This window comes from Anoplolepis gracilipes, chromosome 6, assembly GCF_047496725.1.
Source record: "Anoplolepis gracilipes chromosome 6, ASM4749672v1, whole genome shotgun sequence".
Classification (NCBI taxonomy): Eukaryota; Metazoa; Arthropoda; class Insecta; order Hymenoptera; family Formicidae; genus Anoplolepis; species Anoplolepis gracilipes.
Window position 1 is genome coordinate 15,081,903 of NC_132975.1, and position 19,356 is coordinate 15,101,258.

Consider the following 19,356-nt stretch of genomic DNA (forward strand, 5'->3'; position numbering starts at 1 on the left):
TTCCAGAATTTTTATCGTTTACTGTCACGCTTTCGCCCTTGCCAAGATTTGCAAGCTGCAATTTGAGAGATGCATATACAGCCATTGACAAAATTATTAGACATCCTTCAATTTTCCGTATTTCTTATTTTGTTAATAGTAATATGAATATTAAAAAGATTAAAAAACTATCGACAGCACTTTAAAGCTGAAATTTCAAGCTTTAAAATGTTTTTTTTTTTTTTTCAATTTTTTGTTTGCGGTAATTTTTCGCTCAGTATCGACAACATGTCTGAAAAATACAGATTTAATTTCAAAATTATGTATCTCGGTCAAAAAAAATTGTAAGAAAGTTTAAGAAGAAGTATTTTGTAGGTAAAATGTTGTAATTTATGAAACTTGACTTAAATTTTTCGAGAGAAATTTTTTTACCGAGTTGCAAAGTGTCAAAAATACAATAAAATTTTAAACAATGTTTTTTTTTAAAGCACAGAACAAGGAAAATACAAAAATTTTTTAATGCACTGATAACGCATTAAAGTTACTATTGGTAATTTAAAAAATTTTTGTATTTTCCTTGTTCTGTGTTTTAAAAAAGAACATTGTTTTGTTTCTTAAAATTTTATTGTATTTTGGACATTCTGCAACTCGATAAAAAAATTTCTCTCGAAAAATTTAAGTCAAGTTCCATAAATTACAACATTTTGCTTACAAAATGCTTTTTTTTATAAACTTTCCTACAATTTTTTTGGCCGAGATACATAATTTTGAAACTAAATCTGTATTTTTCAGACATATTGTCGATACTGGGCGAAAAATGATCGCAAACGAAAAATTAAAAAAACATTTTAAAGCTTAAAATTTTAGCTTTAAAGTGTTAGCGATAGTTTTTTAATCTTTTTAGTATTAAAAAAATAAGAAATACGGAAAATTTAAGGATGCCCAATAATCTTGTCAATGGCTGTATATCGGGCACCGTCTATATTAGAAACGGGCATCGTGTCGTGCCATAAAGAAGAATCGAGTTCGACGAACGCTGAACGATTATTGGAAAGAGCGGTTTCACATTATCATAACTTTACGACGTGAATAGCTCCTAAAAATGACAAGCGGCATAAATGGCGGGCATTTCCACGACTGCGAGAGCGACCGCGTGTTGTGTGCTCCTTTCACCGTGCGCGGAAAATAGCGTGTTACAGGCTATATTTACACGCAGGTCCGCGCTCTTTTCATTCAAGCGCCACGTAACGTTTCCCCATTCACGGTGCGATATTTATAAAGCGTTATCGCGTGGCAATCGATCGTATTATACGGCAATTCTATCGACCCGGGGCCAAAAAAATAACGCGACGCTTTAATCTGGGATCACCGATTTTATTAATAGTCCGAGAAGATCCCGACTATCTGATATTAACGGTACGATATTCTCATGGCGATTGTAAGTAAATACTCTTTTATTGTGAACTGGTATAAAAAACTGAAACTTTTCCAAGTAACGATACGCCTTCGTTCGCACCCACACGAAACATTATTAAATGCATAGCTTCTAATGACGCAACATATACGGGGAGAATATAAATATAAAAATGACAATGGAAAAATAACTCTGGCGTGTGTTATTATCATATAACGATCTCTAATTGCACGACACAACTTCACTTAAAGCGATAATAATAATTATAAAATCCGTCCCTAACGATAAGAAAAAAAATGCATATATTTTTAACTCAAATATTATATGGAAACGTAATTTGTAATTTGATATTTAAAAACTTTATATTCAAAAATTTTATAAAAATACGATTTATGTGAAACCATGATTTACGCGTCATGCTCAACAATAGATTATTCTTATATTTCGAGAAGAGAGAAAATGGAATTTCTTCTCCGTTTGGCGGTTTAACGGTTGTGGTCGCGAAACGTTGCAATGTTACACCATCATTGAAATGCGAGACTAGTTTTCCTTAGATCTCAGGCGAAGAATATTAATCTTTCCGTTCGTCTATTGTAATGCACTTGTAAAAAGTATTCTTCTCGCAAGACCACGACGCCCACTTCATTCCTATCTTTTGTTTGTGAAATGTTAAAATTTTAAGCGCCCTTTCCACAGCTTGGCATTACTAATTAAATTTATTCTTCTCACGATTTCTACCAACGTTGAATGATAGACCGCTATTTGCACCGCTACTTGCTTTTGTAAAATTTTACTTGTTACTATGCAAGTAATAAAATTAACAATTTCAAATTTAAAACAAGAGTAACGTATTTTTTTTTTTTTTCATGAACGAACAATAAATACTTAAAATTAATATAATTTTTCGTTATTAATATTATTATCTCCCTTATGTTTAATACATTATTTTTTTAATTGTTTATTTAATTGATATAATTTTATTAAACTTTATAACATTATTATTACTGAATGTGTAAATACGTATTACTTTCAAGCGAGCTAGCAATAATATGTCTGACTATATTTAAAAAATATTTCTCTATTTTATAAGTGGTAACTGGTTGTCAAACTGATAAAATCTCAATATATTAGTTATTTTTAACTTTGTACATTGTCTTTCAAATATATAAAGATTTCTATTTTATTACCGACAGAAAGAAAATTAAACATTTAAATTACAGGCAAAAAAATATTGAAAACGTGATCAAGTACAATTTGTCTTTCGTTTAGATGAAACATATTCGATGCACTAATAAGCTTCCATACGCGATTTTCGTTGCACGTTTATAGAGTACGCATAACAAGATACACATATCTTGAATCTCGCGTTGCTTTGATGAATTTATATTCGACTATAATGGCACAGTTGGAACGAGTGGTCTGTTTCAAGGCTATCACCCGGTAAATTCTCGAATACGGTCCACATATCGCACGCTACCCACGGTTTTGCTCATGTACGTGAGAACAAAACGACACGATAGCTCACGAATGTCGCAGGTGCCGTTTATTTACGCACGCATGTATTGCACAGGTATTGCATATGTCGGCAGCAAGTGCACATCGTGTATTCATATCTCCGGGTCACGCAATTATTGTGTAATCGCAACTACATATATGCCCGCTCGGATACTCATCTCGTAATATACGCTGAGTGCGACGACTGTGTTAATTTCAGGAATTCTTGCATTAATATTCTCGGAAATATGACACATTTAAGGAAAATTATCATTGTTGCAATCGGTTAATTAAAATTACAGTCGCTCTCAATATTCTCGCGTCTCGCATCAGCAAATTGTGCGAAAATCTCTTTTTTTTTTTTTTTTTTTTTTTAATCGCCTTAATCGCAAAATTTTACTATACTTTTATGAATATTATTTAAAAGTCATTTAAAATATTAATTATCCGAAACAATAAAATATTATTTTAGAACGTAATTTAATTATCGATTCAAAACATACTTTTAATTAATACTTGTTTGACGAATCAGTTAAAGGATGAAAAGTCGTTGAAAAATTTATTATTATTCTCTTTAACAAAGGCTCCAATATAATTTCAAAATTTAATTAATCCTTTTGTAAGGAATTAAACCTTTTGTAAGTAATTTAAATTCATTCAAAAGTTTATAGCTTCAAGTAGTTATTGTATCATCAAGTTACGTTCAAGTTATAATTAATCATAACTTTGTGAACAATACAAGTCAATACGAGTCAAGTCATTTTGATGTCTGAATGCGCAAAGCCATTTGCGGAACGTTCGTTATGATGTTCTACAAATGCATAATAATCGACACGAAGGATTGCGTAACACGTCGCGAGAAGGCTGAACTCATGGCAGTTTGAATTATAATAGCTCATACACCTACTAGATTGCTGTTTACCGAGACGAGACGGCAACTGTATAATAAACGTGTGTCGTGCATCATTGTGAAAAGATATTTCGATGCATGCATGCGTTCTACAATAGAGCATAATATTGCAATTAAGTAACTTGAACAAGAATCGAAACAATTGTAATACAAAATAATCCTACGAATTTAAATTGAATAATTTTTTACAAATTAAAAATATGATTGTTTTTTCTTTTTCTTTCTATTACTTTTCTATATTTTTCTTTATTAAACCAAATATTCAATAAGGCGTGCTAATATATTTATTGGCGTCCGTCAAAGCTATTACGCACATGCGAATTACGTGGAATGTGTTTACAGTTGGCGTGATCAACGTCAGCCGTACCATTAGCGAATCCAACGTGGAAGAACAAACGTGCTTGACCTTTTAATGTACGAACGAGGCCGCGTAGGTGTATATGTAACGCCGTGTACCACCTATTCTCATCTCATTTACGATAAGAGCATCGGCTTGTCTTGTCTTATCTTCCCCTCCCTCCCCCCCCCCCCCGCCCCTCAGTGCACGGGACAACGGGTTAATGGAAAAAAGAAATTCAATTAACGTCGCGCGGCGCGATAGCGTCATTTCCAAGTCTTCACTATAGAAACGCACATTGTACATTTTGACGGAAGAAAAATATATCCGACGTTCTCCAGTGAGCGTATCACACGATAATTAGTTGGCGGGCTTTGAGTAGATTTAAAAAAAAAAGTAGAAATATTATTACGTTATTATTATTACATTATATGATGTACAATAGAATGCAGAGGTAAAATTGCAGGGAATTTATATAATATATTGCAGAGATAATAACGCGCTCGTAACGTCAGTGGAAGTATGAAATAAATAGGATGGACGTGACACTTAATTACAAGCGTTAACGACTAATTATTAGGTTTTTCGTGATTTCGCAACAGTCGTTAATGTTCCATACCTGACATAATTACTGCATAATCGATTAATAAAACTATATAATTAATGGAAAGATTTCGGTTGACATACTACAAGATGATTGTAAAACTCTATTGACGATTTATATGACATACATATATACAGTACCGGCCAAAAATATATCACCTTTTAGTATTTTTGAGTATAATTTTATTCAAAGTGCATGGATATTTATAATATCATAATATATGTTTTGATAGTAAATACAACTTAGCGAATAAAATATTTTTCATAAAATAATATAAAAACTTAATTTTAATAATATAAAAAATTAATTTTATAAGTAAGTAAATTAAATTAAATTTATGCTCAAAAATCCTAAAGGTGATATATTTTTGGCCGGTACTGTACATATAGAATGATAATTTGTTGACCGAATTAAAGTGAGACTAGCGTACAAAAATTATAGAATTATTTCGCACGTTGATGTTGTCTATATTTTAATAAGTTGTAAAAATTTAATCAATAATAGTAGAACGTATATATCAGGCTTTAATTAAGCCTCGTCGATTATAAACCTGAGATTGCGATACATGGGTCAAAAATTCATCGAAATGTAGACCATCAATTTAGTCTTTACTGTAATGTTTTCTCAATTTAAATTTGAAATTCTTTATTTATTAGTTATCGTTTAAAAAATGGAAAGATAACATTGGTAAACATACATGTATCTTATCGCAATCTTGTATTAAAATGTATCATTGTCGAAACGATTTATAGTTGCTTCATTCATTTATATTAACATTGATTTATCGAACCCAAAGATAGATATTTATCAATCGAAATGAATTCCGTTATAAATACAAGTATTATAACGCATATAAGCGATGCAATTAATATTTCACGCGACACGTTCTCTTGCTTCAATATTAAATTTAATATCACACCGATACGTCGCAACTCGAATGAGCGAGCAAAAAAAAAGCAATTTCGTGTTTACGCTTCTAATCACACGCCTCATCTATTACTTGAATTATCGCAATTATCGTCAACGGCGTAATATAACGAAATAAACGACGCGAATTTATTTTACGAAGCACGACTGCACAAAAATATTTGCAATCGGCATGTTTACAATTTATCGTACGTGCAATAATATTGTGTAACTCTAAAAATATATATTAGTAATTCGATACTGCCGACATATCTTCCGAGAGAGGATATTACATGTTTCTTCCTGAAAAGCGCCCTATTTTAAGTTGCGGCAAACATGCCGCCAGAAGAAACGCAATTTAACTCATCGAGTGTGTGGCGAATGTGGACGAATGACGTGCGGTTTTGCACACATGAGAAACTGCAGCGTGGAATATCGTAAACATACCGATACAAATGCACGTTGATGCTGCATTTCTGATCATATATACATATATAACTCCATGATGCGGAAAACATCATCAAGCTAAAAATAATTATCGCGTTAATCTACGTATTTTTTTTTAAATTCACGCGCGCATCTCTTCTCTATAAGATATTTGAAAGGAATATTAGATGGACTCTTTGTGGCTCGTTAACTGTGTTATTATCGCGTGTTAATGCGTGAATGTTAAAGAAAAACGGATCCAAAATTATACGTATATTTTCTTGTCACGCAAGAATTCGCGACAAGTATGTTTCTTGCGTGTTTTCCGTCTTTCGATAGGTATGCAGATTGTATGTTAGCTCGGTTATCTCTTCCGTAATCGTTATTGAAGATGAGATGGAACAAGATATGTGTAAGTTAGCGGATACGTGGCAAGTTGCTCGTACAGACATGACAAACGACAAAAACGAGACGGTTTCCGTCATGAAACGGAATACGTTCGCCGAATTATTTTTTTTTTTTTTTTTTTTTTTTTTTCTTTTGCGAAATATGACCGTGGGGGTTAGTGTTGTTGCACCTGCTCGCGAGTTTACACAGGCGTATGGCCGCCGTACGCATAAATTATTTCGTGTTCTAGCACGAGACGAAGCGTAGAATAGCTGAGGGAAACTTGATTTGCGAGCGCGAATTCGGACCATCTCTATCTACAAAGATACGTTTACCGAAATTAATCGTGATTAAATCAAAGTATTAGACAGACTGCCGAAACGTTGGAGGAAGTGTATAGAATTTTCAGTACGGTTAATATCTAACAATAAGAAAAATCTGTATTATGTTGAAAGTTTAAAAGCGCGACACGAAATTATTCTGAGCACTTTGCTCCTGGATAAAATTTATGCCCTCTTAAAGCGACCAAAAATACTGGGAATATATCGCACGTTGACGATAATGATTTCCATTTATATTCTTTCCATTTGAGAATATCGAGCCCTTCGAAATGATGCATTAGGCGACCTTTCGAACACGTCGCTGGAATGTATCGTTAACAATAAGTAATTACGTAGGCTTCTACATCGCTTCCACGTCTACACAACATCTACGTCATGTTCTAACCACTTAAGCTAGCAGAAAATTACTACCGAAAACATGATTTTCACGAGGTAAGACATAAGAACGAGATATTCTCAAAAAAATATATTCTGAGTTATTTTAAATTAAAATAAAAAAGATTATATTTTTTAAACTTACCGATATAGATGCGTAGCGGCGATGTTAATCTGTAAAAAATAGAAATATTTCCAAATTATAGCAGCGTTCAAAGTAATTAGTATTTCAATAAAAATTATTGTTTAAATGATTACAATTTAAAAATTTTTGAAAATTAAAAAAAAAATTATTGTTTAAATGATAATAATTCAAATCTTTTATTTAGCTCTTTTAAAAAATTTTATATTTAAGACGTATAATTCTAATATATTTATATAAAAATTTTATAAACTTTTATGAATTCTGATCTTTTTTTAAGAAATTATATATAATTAAAAAAATTAAATATTTTGTACACAAGGGTGGATATATCAGGAAAATCAAACTGTCGCAGAATACATACGAGAATAAACAATTAATCTTATAAATATAATAAATAAATAATTAACATTACCCATGGGATGCTCCGCCGTTGCCTGATGCCACTTAGGCCTCCTCCTCCTCCTCTCTTGTTCCTTGGATGCAAATTCGTAGCACTCGTGTAATATCCGCACTCACGAGAACACAATCGCACGGCACTCCCGACTTTATACACACACGACGCGCACTTTATATTACATTGCGATGAAAAAAGAAGCATCATAGAAGAAGCGACATTCGATAATCTTGATACTTTATTCGACCACGTGACGATTTACTTTTGCTGTTTTAACTGCAATTTAAAATAATATATATTTTTTAAAGTGATTTTTATCTCATGTTAGTATAGATATATAAATAAATATAAAATATAAATTAAAATTGAAGAGAATTATTCGTAATATACGAAATTATCATTGCTTTATCGATTGTTCGCACAACGTAATAATCGACTGATAATTTTTGTTAAAAAGAAAGAGAGAATGTTTTTATATTGGTTAATTTATTTTATATTACTTGAAATAGATATGATTTTGTGTTTAATCCTTAGCATCGAATTATCGTTCTAGTTTATCGAATTGCGTGATAAAGTGCCGAAAAATTAAATTTTCCCGCTACATATATTTTGATGTTTGTAAAATTATTTAAATGTATACATATAAATATCGGTACTTGCGTATCGTATTATACGTAAAAGGCGCCGTTCGCGTAGAAACAATTTTTATCTTACATTGATCTGCCTTGATTTCGCAACGATAATAAAAGCGCGTCATGTATTTTTTTTTTCCTCTTCCGGGAGATTGAAATAAAATAGACGTATTCGCGGTAGAGAGATCACTCGCAATGATGCGCGGTGCAAGTTTACGGATCGTTTGAAGGGAGAAACGAGCTTCGCGAAATTGCAGTTTCCACTTGTTCTCGCGTCACTCTCGCAAACGTGTTCCTAGAGCAAAGATGGAAAGGAAATGCCTCTTGCTCGTTTTCCTGTTCAACATCCGGATTAAGGCGGACGCTTCACCATATACGGCGCTATACGGCGAAGATTGACATTTCAGATTGTCGAGTCGCGTGCTCGGTATACTTTTAACGAATACGACATGTACGCAATTTCCGCCATACCATAATCAAACGTATATTAGTACTACAAGCATTCAGAGACGTGTTACTTTTGTCGTGAATCAAAGGAATGAGATCTTTTCCCTGCCCGATAAAGACAACGTTTAAAAGGTCGCGATAAGGACAAGGTTCGCTTGTCTATTACCACTATATTTCGAGGCGCTCTGGAATGTGACGCTGGGGACGGGGGAGAGGTCTCGTATATCTGCCTACTACGTATATTTTGACGCTCAATGGTATGTAGGTAAGTAGTGGGGGAAGGTCCTATACTCTCTATATTTATTTGCGTGTATACTTGATTTTGCCTATCTGTCGGGTGTCGGGATGAGTGTCGGAACGTGCGCTTTACAGTCCCGCGAGAAACATGTATTTTTCGAAATAAAATTAATTATTTGTTGACCTTTATCTCTTATCAGGTATGCATAGTCTTATGATTTTACGAATATAATTATAATAAACTAATAAAACACACAAATATATATATATATATATATATATTTGTGTATGTGTGTGTTTTATTAGTTTATTATAATTTTATAACGTTTTATTACAACATTTTATAATATATAAATTTAATAGATTGTAAAAATGAAGAAAAAGATAATTGATATCAGAAACTGAAACTTTTAGTATATTGTTATACGTAATATTGGAATTATAATCGACTCGAGAGTAAATATTACTTTCGATTAATGTTTTAATTTCAATTAAAATATTAGACTATTAATTTTTAATCGGATTAAATTGTAATGATTTATTATATTTTTTTCTTATTTATTTGATGATTTTTACGCACATATCGTTATTATTATACGTGTTATTTTATACTTTTTTGTTTTTCTACGAAAAATAGTTATATGTTAATTCAACAAAAAAAAAAAAAATTCCTCCCTTCAATTTACAATTCAAATAGCGATCGAGTAAAATTGACATGTTAAATTATGCATTTTAGAATCAAACGCGATAGAGAAGCGTTATGCTATATTTTATCAATTACTAGATTTTAGAAAAATATGTTATAATAAAAAGTTACTCGAATATGGAATCGCGTAACATTTTTTACCGCACACTTGTTATTTAGGAAAGATGAAAAATAAAATTTTTAATTATCTAATTTCTTCTGTTTTTGTGTTATAGCTGGTACTGCCGCGGAGAAGGGTTATTTCGGACCATGGAGACAATGCAAGCTTCTACTTTACGGACGAGAGTGGTGCGGCCAAAATGTCTCCAGGTTTCAACCAGTGTGTGAGTTTCATTTTATATGTGTCTATAAAGAAAAACGTTGATATTTTAATACTCGCCTACATTTTAAAGATATCTTTTTTCATCTTTATTACTTAACTCTGATATTAATGAAATAGAATAACATAGCATACATGTATTATACGAGATTTTCTAAATATTGCCAATTACAAAATTCCTCGCGGAAATATTTAATGGAAAAATTTTAGCTACTAATATTTAATATGGTTTAATAAATTTAAACTTATCCGTTTTTTTTATGGATTTCATAAAATTGACATTTTTCTCCCGCATAGACTCAAATAAATTACGTTATTCTTTCTAAACTAAGTTTTTTTTAGTTTTTAAACTAAAGTTTTGTTTAGATATTATTGGGGAATAAAAATTCGATTTTGTTTATAATTTTACTATTTTTAAAATCGTCAAAAAAATTTGCCTAAATTTTATCATTGTAATCAATACTTTTCGCGGCTATTAAATATTTAATAATTATTAAATATTAACTCTTTAATGTCAGTGCAATTTAAAATCGAGACTTGATATTAATTTAGTTTTGTTAAAATGGATATTATTTTGTTCGATATTAATAAAAATCCTGTGATTGATTATTTTCTGGTTTCTATTACATTATTTGCTTGTTACGTTATTACAAAAAGCGTAGCGTTTAAAAGAGATGGAATTATTTACGTAATTTCACATTTCAACAATGCTAAAAATAAATCACGGCAAAAATCCCAGCATGAACGCGATATTACAATAGGACGCGATAGAATCACGACGGGGTTTCTTTGTTATTTCCAGTGGCTGTGTGGGTGGCGGGATTAGCCGCCGCTGGCGCTTCTGCCCTTTTGGCAATTCTGGTCGCTCTGGCTGTGCTTCAATTAGCTATGGCCTCTTCCGCCAAACGGGTCGTAATTTCGTACAGCACTGCTCTAATAGGCAAAGTTGCCCTCGCTACACTGGCAAGTGAGTACGATTTCTCATCAATATTCCAATATACGGCAAAATTCGAACGAAAAGAAAAAAATAAAATCTATTTGCAGCAAGATAGCATATAGCTGAATTGTCAATAGTGATAACGACAAAACTTATGAATAATTTCTTTATACATATATTAATGCAAACTTTTCTCAAAAAGTTTTTCATTTATTTTTAGATCATTTTAAAAAGATTTCAAATTTTTTCTTTAGCTTATTAGACATTAAATAAAATAAATAAAGCATTTATTTTACAAGTAAAAATAAAATAATGCAAATGTAAGAAATGTGAAGTATTAAATAGTTGATAAGAATCAAAGATTATATTAACTTAGTGAGAAATATGATTCAATATTCAGGTTGAAAAAAAAAAAAAATATTTATAAATAAATTTTGTAAGAAAAACCTTAGCTCTTCGAGGATAAGTTTATTTTATCATTATATCTCAATATCAAAGTGTTGCATTTCAAAAAAAAATATTTAATACATTATTCATAAAACATGTACTTGTCAGAGTTTAATATGTTATATTTAATTCACAATGTGGCTGTGTGAATGACGATCAAAATTATATTAGTAATAATTTAAATCTACAATTTAAAATTCACACACATTTCAATTATTGTTAGTCTATGCCATTATTTTATATATATATATATATATATATATATATATTATTTTTATCTTTATTATTAATTTCCTTTCAGTTTTATTATAATTATCAAAATATACATCTGAGATTCAGTTAGATACTTCTCTTCCCCTCGTTTTTACGCACCACGCATTACGTAATTAATTCTTACGCACTACGCATTACGTAGCATTGCGGGCCAAGGCCTTGACATACGAAAGTACAAAGAGTCCGAATCACGTTCAACATGGAAAGATTTTATCGTCTGCAATTATTTTGCAATACCATGGACATACGTAGTAGAATTACCACTCGCTCGTTCGTCTACTTACTGGCCTACTTATAAGCCCTTATATACAAGAAGCATTGAATATCCACGGAAGATCGTATTACAGTAAAGCGATATGTCTAATGCCATAAGAGAGTATACTGCGCACTCGTTTGCCCGCGTTAATGATTTTGCGTGTAAATGAAAAAAATATAAAATATATATCGCGTTAATACATTCGCATAATTTTATCTCCAGTTTTTATATTTTACGGTATAAAGTTTATTTTATATATCTGCCTAAAATATATATAAAATGAAACGTAGTATGTAATTTTTATCGAGTAAAGTTCTTGTATATCTATATAACGTATGCATTCGCCTGCGGATAGCATTTGTTATCTCACATTCTCAAAATGAAAAACATTTATAAGTCAGCATGTATTTGCAAACAAATTCTCAAGCATAATATTTTTGTAATGAAGTAGTAAAATTCATTTTATAGCTGTGAAAAGTCAACGGTAAAAATATTTTCGAATCAAACAGTTTAAATTTTATCAAAGATAATATATAACAAATAAATATCGACGAAAAGCACTGTCCGCAGACGACCATTTATAGATATCTATGCATTAAACTTATGTAAGATTAAAGACTGAGAATTTTACAAGTCGGATTGTATTTATATTTAATATTATTTTTTTAGCGGCGTTGTCAATTGTGGCGGCGAGCCTCTTCGCTTTGCAAACGGATGATCGAGCTAATAGCTTCGTCATCACGAGAGGAGAGGCCTTTTACATGCAGGTAAAGTATACTTGTTGTAATGTTGGCGTATTATCGGTTTTTTTTCAATTTATTACATCTTGTTTGACTGTATCGGAAAATCTTTTAATAGAAAGATGTAAAGTATATATAAGGAACTAAAATATGTAATAAAAACAGATAAACTAATAATTTTGCGTAATACATAGTTCAAAGGGATGTTTTGTATTATCAGAAATTTTATCGAAAATATAATGATGCATCACGTGAAGAACAGTTTTTCCGAGGGATTTTTATATTTTATACTTTTAACATTTTTGCAATAGCGAAAAATTTATTAAAAATTTTGAGCTCGTAAATTAACAATAATTTTGCCGCGTATTTATTTTCGCGCACTCGTATAACAAGCCAATTTCGTTGCTAATTCATGAAATTTGCAATCTCGCACTTGAAATAAAACGGATGTCGCGATAATTTTTACTCATCCAATATCTTCAACGCAACATGCATCTGCTAATGTAACGCGAGTGTCCTTCTAACTGATTTCTCGTTGCCTCGAATTAACGCGACGTCGTTAACAAGCGAGATAAGTTTCGATAGGCGTCTTGAACGCCTGTCCCACAACATCCATCTTCAAGTTTCTAATTTCTGCTACTTGGTAGATGTACCGTTACAACACGTTATTCGCTTCAACGTCACTCACTGGTTTTCGGAACCTGTTGCACGCGGAAGCAATTGCACTACGTTATTCTGCAATTTGCTCGATTTGACGCGTATCTGCTTCATTTACATGTTGCGCTTGATATACTGATATAATGATGTTCAAACGGCTCGTAGAATATTAATACGTCTTTCATCGTGCAAGATTGCATAATAAAAAGAGAAAAAATTCTTTTATACGAAAATCTATACGCAATTCAATTATTTGATTTTTTTAAATATTTTATCAGTAATATAAATAATGTCTTTTGCAATTTTCTTTTCTTCTTCTCTTTTGTTGCATTTTACTTTAATTATTTATAACATCGGTAATAAACATTTTCGTCGCGCTAATAAAAAGCAATGTCTGAATGGTATTTTATAATCTTTTCGAATTTTAATCTAAATTATCATATTAAAAAAGATCGTGATTCTTCAAGAGATACGAATAAATGAAAGCATCGCGTATCTTGAATGACATCATGTAGCTACAAATGACTTTAGATTCATTAAATAAACCGTAATCAGTGCAAAGTGTGACTCGTATCTTCCGAGTATGTGTATGTGTTGGAACGCATGTCGTGCGTTCAATAGAAGACGAGAAGAGAATGATTTATATGACAATTTCCTGACGAAGCAATTCGCTTCGAGGCAGGTGCTATAGTTCTGAACCAAGATAAGACCCTTACTTGAGACTTCAGCGAGCAGATGGTTCCCTTACTTATTGAACGTGTATAGGCGTGAAAAGAATATTTCGATAAAAGTTAAAAGAGATACTTTCGCGGAAAAGAGATCACCAAAAGATACAAGCGTTATCATGGAACTAAAAGGAATAACTCTCCTATAAGAAAGTAGAGAATAATGCGCCCAAAGATATTGCTGATACAGTGCATCTCATACAAAAGAATGAGCTGTGAAAATATTGACTGTGATATTGGATTGATAAACAAATATTTCTTTCTCACATAAAATGTTTTTTTTTATTCCGATAAGAGAGAAAGAAAGAAACTAATTCTTTCAAAAAAATTCTAACATTCCTAATCAATAATATCTAGAGTTAATAATAAGTCTCTTTAATAAAACATGTCTGCGTCCTATCTTTTTATTCGCGTAAAAATTAATCCGGACGCTTAAACCGATCCACACGGATGAGGCTAATTAAAAGATCGATTGCGCTCGTCGTTGGCAATGAATAGTAATTTAAATTGAATATCGATCGCAGGGAGAGAGAGAGAGAGAGAGAAAGAGAGAGAGAGGAGGGGAAAGAGAAAGAGCAAGGTAGCGGCGAAGACATTTGTATGTAAAAGCACGTGACGTTTTATGAAATTGGCACGATAACGTCGTCGTCGACGCGCACCTTCAGAGTTCCTTCTTATCACGGAACAGTAGCTCGGGTTTCTTTCAATGCGGATGAAACACTCGGTGCGATCGTTACACAACCGGGTACAGTAATACCTCCAGATTCCGTCGAGGAAATACTCGATGCAATATTACGCTTCTTCGCAAATCCATTATTCCGTACGCGAGTAGCAGAAAAATGTAAGTCTAAAAATTCTGAATAAAAGGGTTGTAATGACATTTTTAAATTCTCTCGATAAAGTTTATTTGAAACTTGCGCCATGTATGTTAAATTAGCCTTATATAAAATTATAGTTTTTATTTATTTATTTGTATATTGTATTTTTCTTTTATTTTATTCTTTTTATACAGCGGTGGAAAAATCTCTGATATATTCTAGAATCATTCTGGGAAATATTCGAAACATAGCTCAATATGTTAAAAAAGAAAATATATATTATAATGTGTAAAGTATATAATTTACTAAAATTATTTTTGTAGAGAATATTTAAAAATGATTTCAGTAAGAAATGTGTGAAAAATTGAATTAGAAATTCTCGTGATATTGTGAGAATAAGTCTTGGAAAAATGTGACGTGTGATTACCTGGTATATTTTAAAAATATTTTCTAGACTCGTAGACGTCACACTCGTCTCTTGTCATATGAAATTCTCAAGGATATTGTGATTCCCCAACAGAATATATCTCCGAGATTCCGCAGATTTCCTTTTGTCGTTTGGGAATTCAATTAAATTCTTAGTATACTAATTGTAAGACGAATTATTCTAAGACTATTTTTTTCTGTTACTCTAGGAATGAAGTGGTTAATTTGTCGAAAAATTAAAGCAGAGAAGAACAAACAAAACATCCGGACGATTCGATTATGTAATAATATACTTTCGCTCGCGTGTCAAACGAAACGTTAACGAGCCGGAAAACGTACATCTGACCAGAGAGAATTAAACGCTTTAGAAGCCACCTGATCGCAAACCGGAGACTCAGGTGTTCTCTTAAGCCCCTCCTTTAAGCCGACTGTACGACTTAGTATGTGTCAGAGTAACCACGACTCGCAGATACTTTTAAAACAATGAGCCGACATTGGCGGACCCGCAGTGAGTGTTTCGGTGCCGATCGTTGGTGAACTCTCGTATTGTCCCGGTTCTTGCTTTCGCAATAAGTGAATGTTTTTTTTTGTTCAGTCATTTCATGTCACACGCAAGTGCTGTAAACGCAGCATTTTTTGCAAACATGTTGATTATATTTTCCTTATTTGTAAGGATAGTTTTTTTGTTTTTTTTCATCCGTAGTCTTAAAGAAGACAAAGTAGTTATCTCTGATAAAGATTGGTCGTCGTATCGTGTATTTTTGGCCTGCTAAGTTTCTCGTCAAAGCGGAGATTGCTTTTCTCTATTGTGTTAGAAGAGAGTGTGGTATGTTGATACTTTATCGTCGAAAATACACAAAGATGGATAAAAGGAAACGTAGTCTCTTGAAAAGGGCCAAGGACGAAATTGAATTGGACAGAATGAATAAGCAAAAACAAGACAAGGTAATATCGTCGCTCAAGAAAGTTCAATCGAATTAATGGTCTCGCTTTTGCTATTTTGGTGTTACATCGGTATAATATTACGCAGCATAATATTTTACGTACGAGAATGATCAAAGTAAATAATAATTTTTCATTATACACAGTAAAAAATAAAATGATAACTTTAACATTTTTTTGCATGTCCCAGAAAGTCCACTCTAAATTTTAAGTTAAAATAACTCATCAATCGTGTTACTTATTGAAATGTTAAAAACAAACTAGAAACGTTAAGTAATTGACATAAAACTTTATTTACATTTATTTTTGTTATTGTGACTTTAAGTATGGTGTAAAAATAACATAGAAGTTAATTAAAAACTATATAAAAGAGTAGTTACAATAATTCATAAGAAATGTTGATGGAACATTTTAAAGTTCATGATCATTCGAAGATTTATTTTAACTTTTCTTAGAATGTTAAACTGACTTTGAAATACTGACGTTGATTGTTTGAAATTATTGTTAATGATATGTTAAAAGCATTCAAAATAATATTCCATTTCTAAGGGACACACACAAAATGTTAAGTTATGAAATTGACATAAATGTAACATGAAAATGTTATATAAAAATAATGACATATGAGTTGTATGTTAATTTTACATTAAAGCAGTAAACGTGACAACACAAGAAAATTTTAACACACGGACGCACAATTTTTTACTGTGTATTTAAATATTTGCCTCAATAATTTATAATTAAATAATTAAAAGAATTCATAAATAAAATTCATAATTTTTATATATATACATATATATACACCAGTTGAACGTTGAAGAATTCATGATTGAAGTAATTTACGAAGTATAATTACGTGAGATAGCCTGCTCAAATAAACCAAGTGACGTCTAAAATTATTTTGCGACACAAGTACGGCATAAAAAAAAAATCTCCGAGGTAAGTCCGACTAAAGTGCCCCACATAATACCTACTGTATCTCACAGGGCTCTTATCGCGACGCAATGAAATCATCCTGTTCATATAACGGGTGTTCCGGACACGCTGGTTAAATAACGTGGAAATACTCGTGAAATGGCGCGATCGTAATGTAAGTAGCGTATTCGTCCGCGTGGAATTTCCGTTCGAACAGCTTCTCCTGGATGCCTTTCAACATTTCCGTTTCCGCTTCGTACACCTCGCGTTCTCTCTCTCTCTTTTTCCCGATGCACCTTGCATACCAGCGTGCGAAAAAAACCTCACTCGACGCGACAGGAAAAATAATCACTGCCTTGATAAACGAAAGAGGGAAGGGAGTGTAGAGGGTTGGTTAGGAGAACATCGACGGTGAGCGCCACGTTCCCTTTTATCACGTCTCTCACGTGTAGGGGAGAGAAGCTCAGTCGCGACGCTCATCCCCAAGGAGGACAAAAAAAAAAAAAGAGGCAAACACATACCGGACGGCCAGATTAATTATAGCGGTAGAACAACAATGGCGCGCGCGCGGCTTCTTTGTTGGCCCTAATTAAATTGTCTCCCCTTCCTCGCGCGCTCCTTCCACTATCCGTCCGTCCGTCCAGCCGATCGCCACCTACGGATGATGCTTCTCCTCTCGTATCGATAGTGTATACGCGACGGGGATCTCCTAGTTACTCGCACGCGGCATAAGAAAGGACGACGCTCGAAAGAGAGAGAGAGAAAGGAGAATGAGACGTTTGTTCGCGCTCGGCAACGCGTACGACGACGTGTTTGTTATACAAACGTCTCTCTACGAGATAATAAGAGCCGGTATATCGCGAACTGTGTACAGCGAAGTCTTTCGATGTTCCGATGGAAATAACACGGGCGGTGCGATATTAACCGGCGAATTGGAGCAGCGGACGGTGTGACGGATAATTGGCATCTGTGAGCCAATTAGCGGGAAAGCAAAATAAATGCGTGATTCTCGAGAAAAACAGTGGGGACGCGTACGGGAAATTTACACCCCGAGCACGTCGTGACTTTATTTGATCCCCGGATGCATTCTCTCGTTTCACGTGAATGATCTTTGCGCGGAATAAATTTTTTTTTATCCCAGAATGAAAAGTACGTAAGAGTAATGTTTAAAAGAAACTTTTTACATAGATTTTAGTGTTATTAAATACCAGGCTCAGTGTAATTATATGCGAATCTGTGAAAATAAATCTGGCATTCTTTAATTTTATTCGGTGTTGTGTAAAAACCATGTATATAGCAAAACCAATGATCTAGAATTAAGAATTTAAAATAAAAAAAAAAAAATTAGTTAATTTATGTGACTTAATTATATTTCATATGAAACATTCTGTCAATTTTAAATCTTGAAAGAAAAAAAGAGAATAAAATATAAGTCTATTCGCTTCTATATATAATCTAGTGTATCGATTTAATTTCATAAACATGTTATTAACAAACGCAAGTGATGAGAGAAACGTTGAAAAAAATGTATTTCGAGATAAGCTAAGTAAGATTACGCATGATTATTCGCTTTCAAGATCGTATATTCGAATATGAATTTCAACGATACGATTGTTACAAGTTATACATAATTCTGCATCGTCAAACTTTCATCACGACACTTTTAATAAATCGTACGTTTTATATTTGTCGTTGCAGTTAGCTGCCATCGCTCTGAACTTCGGTGTATTGGTGTCTGCCGTTTACGAGGGCATTTACGCCCGAAGAGGCGGCGACCCGACCAAGATTAGGGTCGTCACTGATCCCCGTGGCGGTACTATAAATAATCCAGGATATCGGGAGTATCACCAACCAACGAACGGTAAGGCCAGACTAGACAATCGTTTAATTTCGAAATTCTACCTCGCGATTCGATCTGCTGTGTGTGTTTAGATACGTTATACCTGACGTTGATATCTGGAAACGCGCCAAACGATTAATGGGATTAATGACGTTAATGCGATTAGTGCCTTGGCTCAAAGCATGTCCATTTAATGCGAGATATATTTTATCCTTATTACCGTCCAGCATGTTTAACATTAAATATGATAAGCATGATAAAGCGACGATCCAATATATTATATATAATATTAAAGCACAGTGTGCGTATACAAGAAAGAACTAAATA

At 32.7% G+C, this 19,356-nt stretch overlaps 2 protein-coding genes across 2 annotated transcripts in view; one reads left to right on the forward strand and one right to left on the reverse strand.

The window, feature by feature from the left end:
* Nucleotides 1–19,356, reverse strand: part of LOC140667263 (uncharacterized) — a 63,744-nt gene that overhangs the window by 42,882 nt on the left and 1,506 nt on the right. Inside the window, exons 3-4 of the mRNA XM_072895021.1 lie at nucleotides 7,731–7,988; nucleotides 7,319–7,347 (exon numbers count right to left, since the gene is read on the reverse strand). The gene's annotated coding sequence lies outside the window, so the exon portion shown is untranslated. The remainder of the gene's footprint in view (nucleotides 1–7,318; nucleotides 7,348–7,730; nucleotides 7,989–19,356) is intronic.
* LOC140667255 (uncharacterized) overlaps nucleotides 1–19,356 on the forward strand; it is a 43,323-nt gene that overhangs the window by 15,885 nt on the left and 8,082 nt on the right. Inside the window, exons 2-5 of the mRNA XM_072895007.1 lie at nucleotides 9,950–10,057; nucleotides 10,856–11,020; nucleotides 12,636–12,733; nucleotides 18,888–19,050. Of these exons, the coding sequence (XP_072751108.1) occupies nucleotides 9,950–10,057; nucleotides 10,856–11,020; nucleotides 12,636–12,733; nucleotides 18,888–19,050 (534 nt within the window). The remainder of the gene's footprint in view (nucleotides 1–9,949; nucleotides 10,058–10,855; nucleotides 11,021–12,635; nucleotides 12,734–18,887; nucleotides 19,051–19,356) is intronic.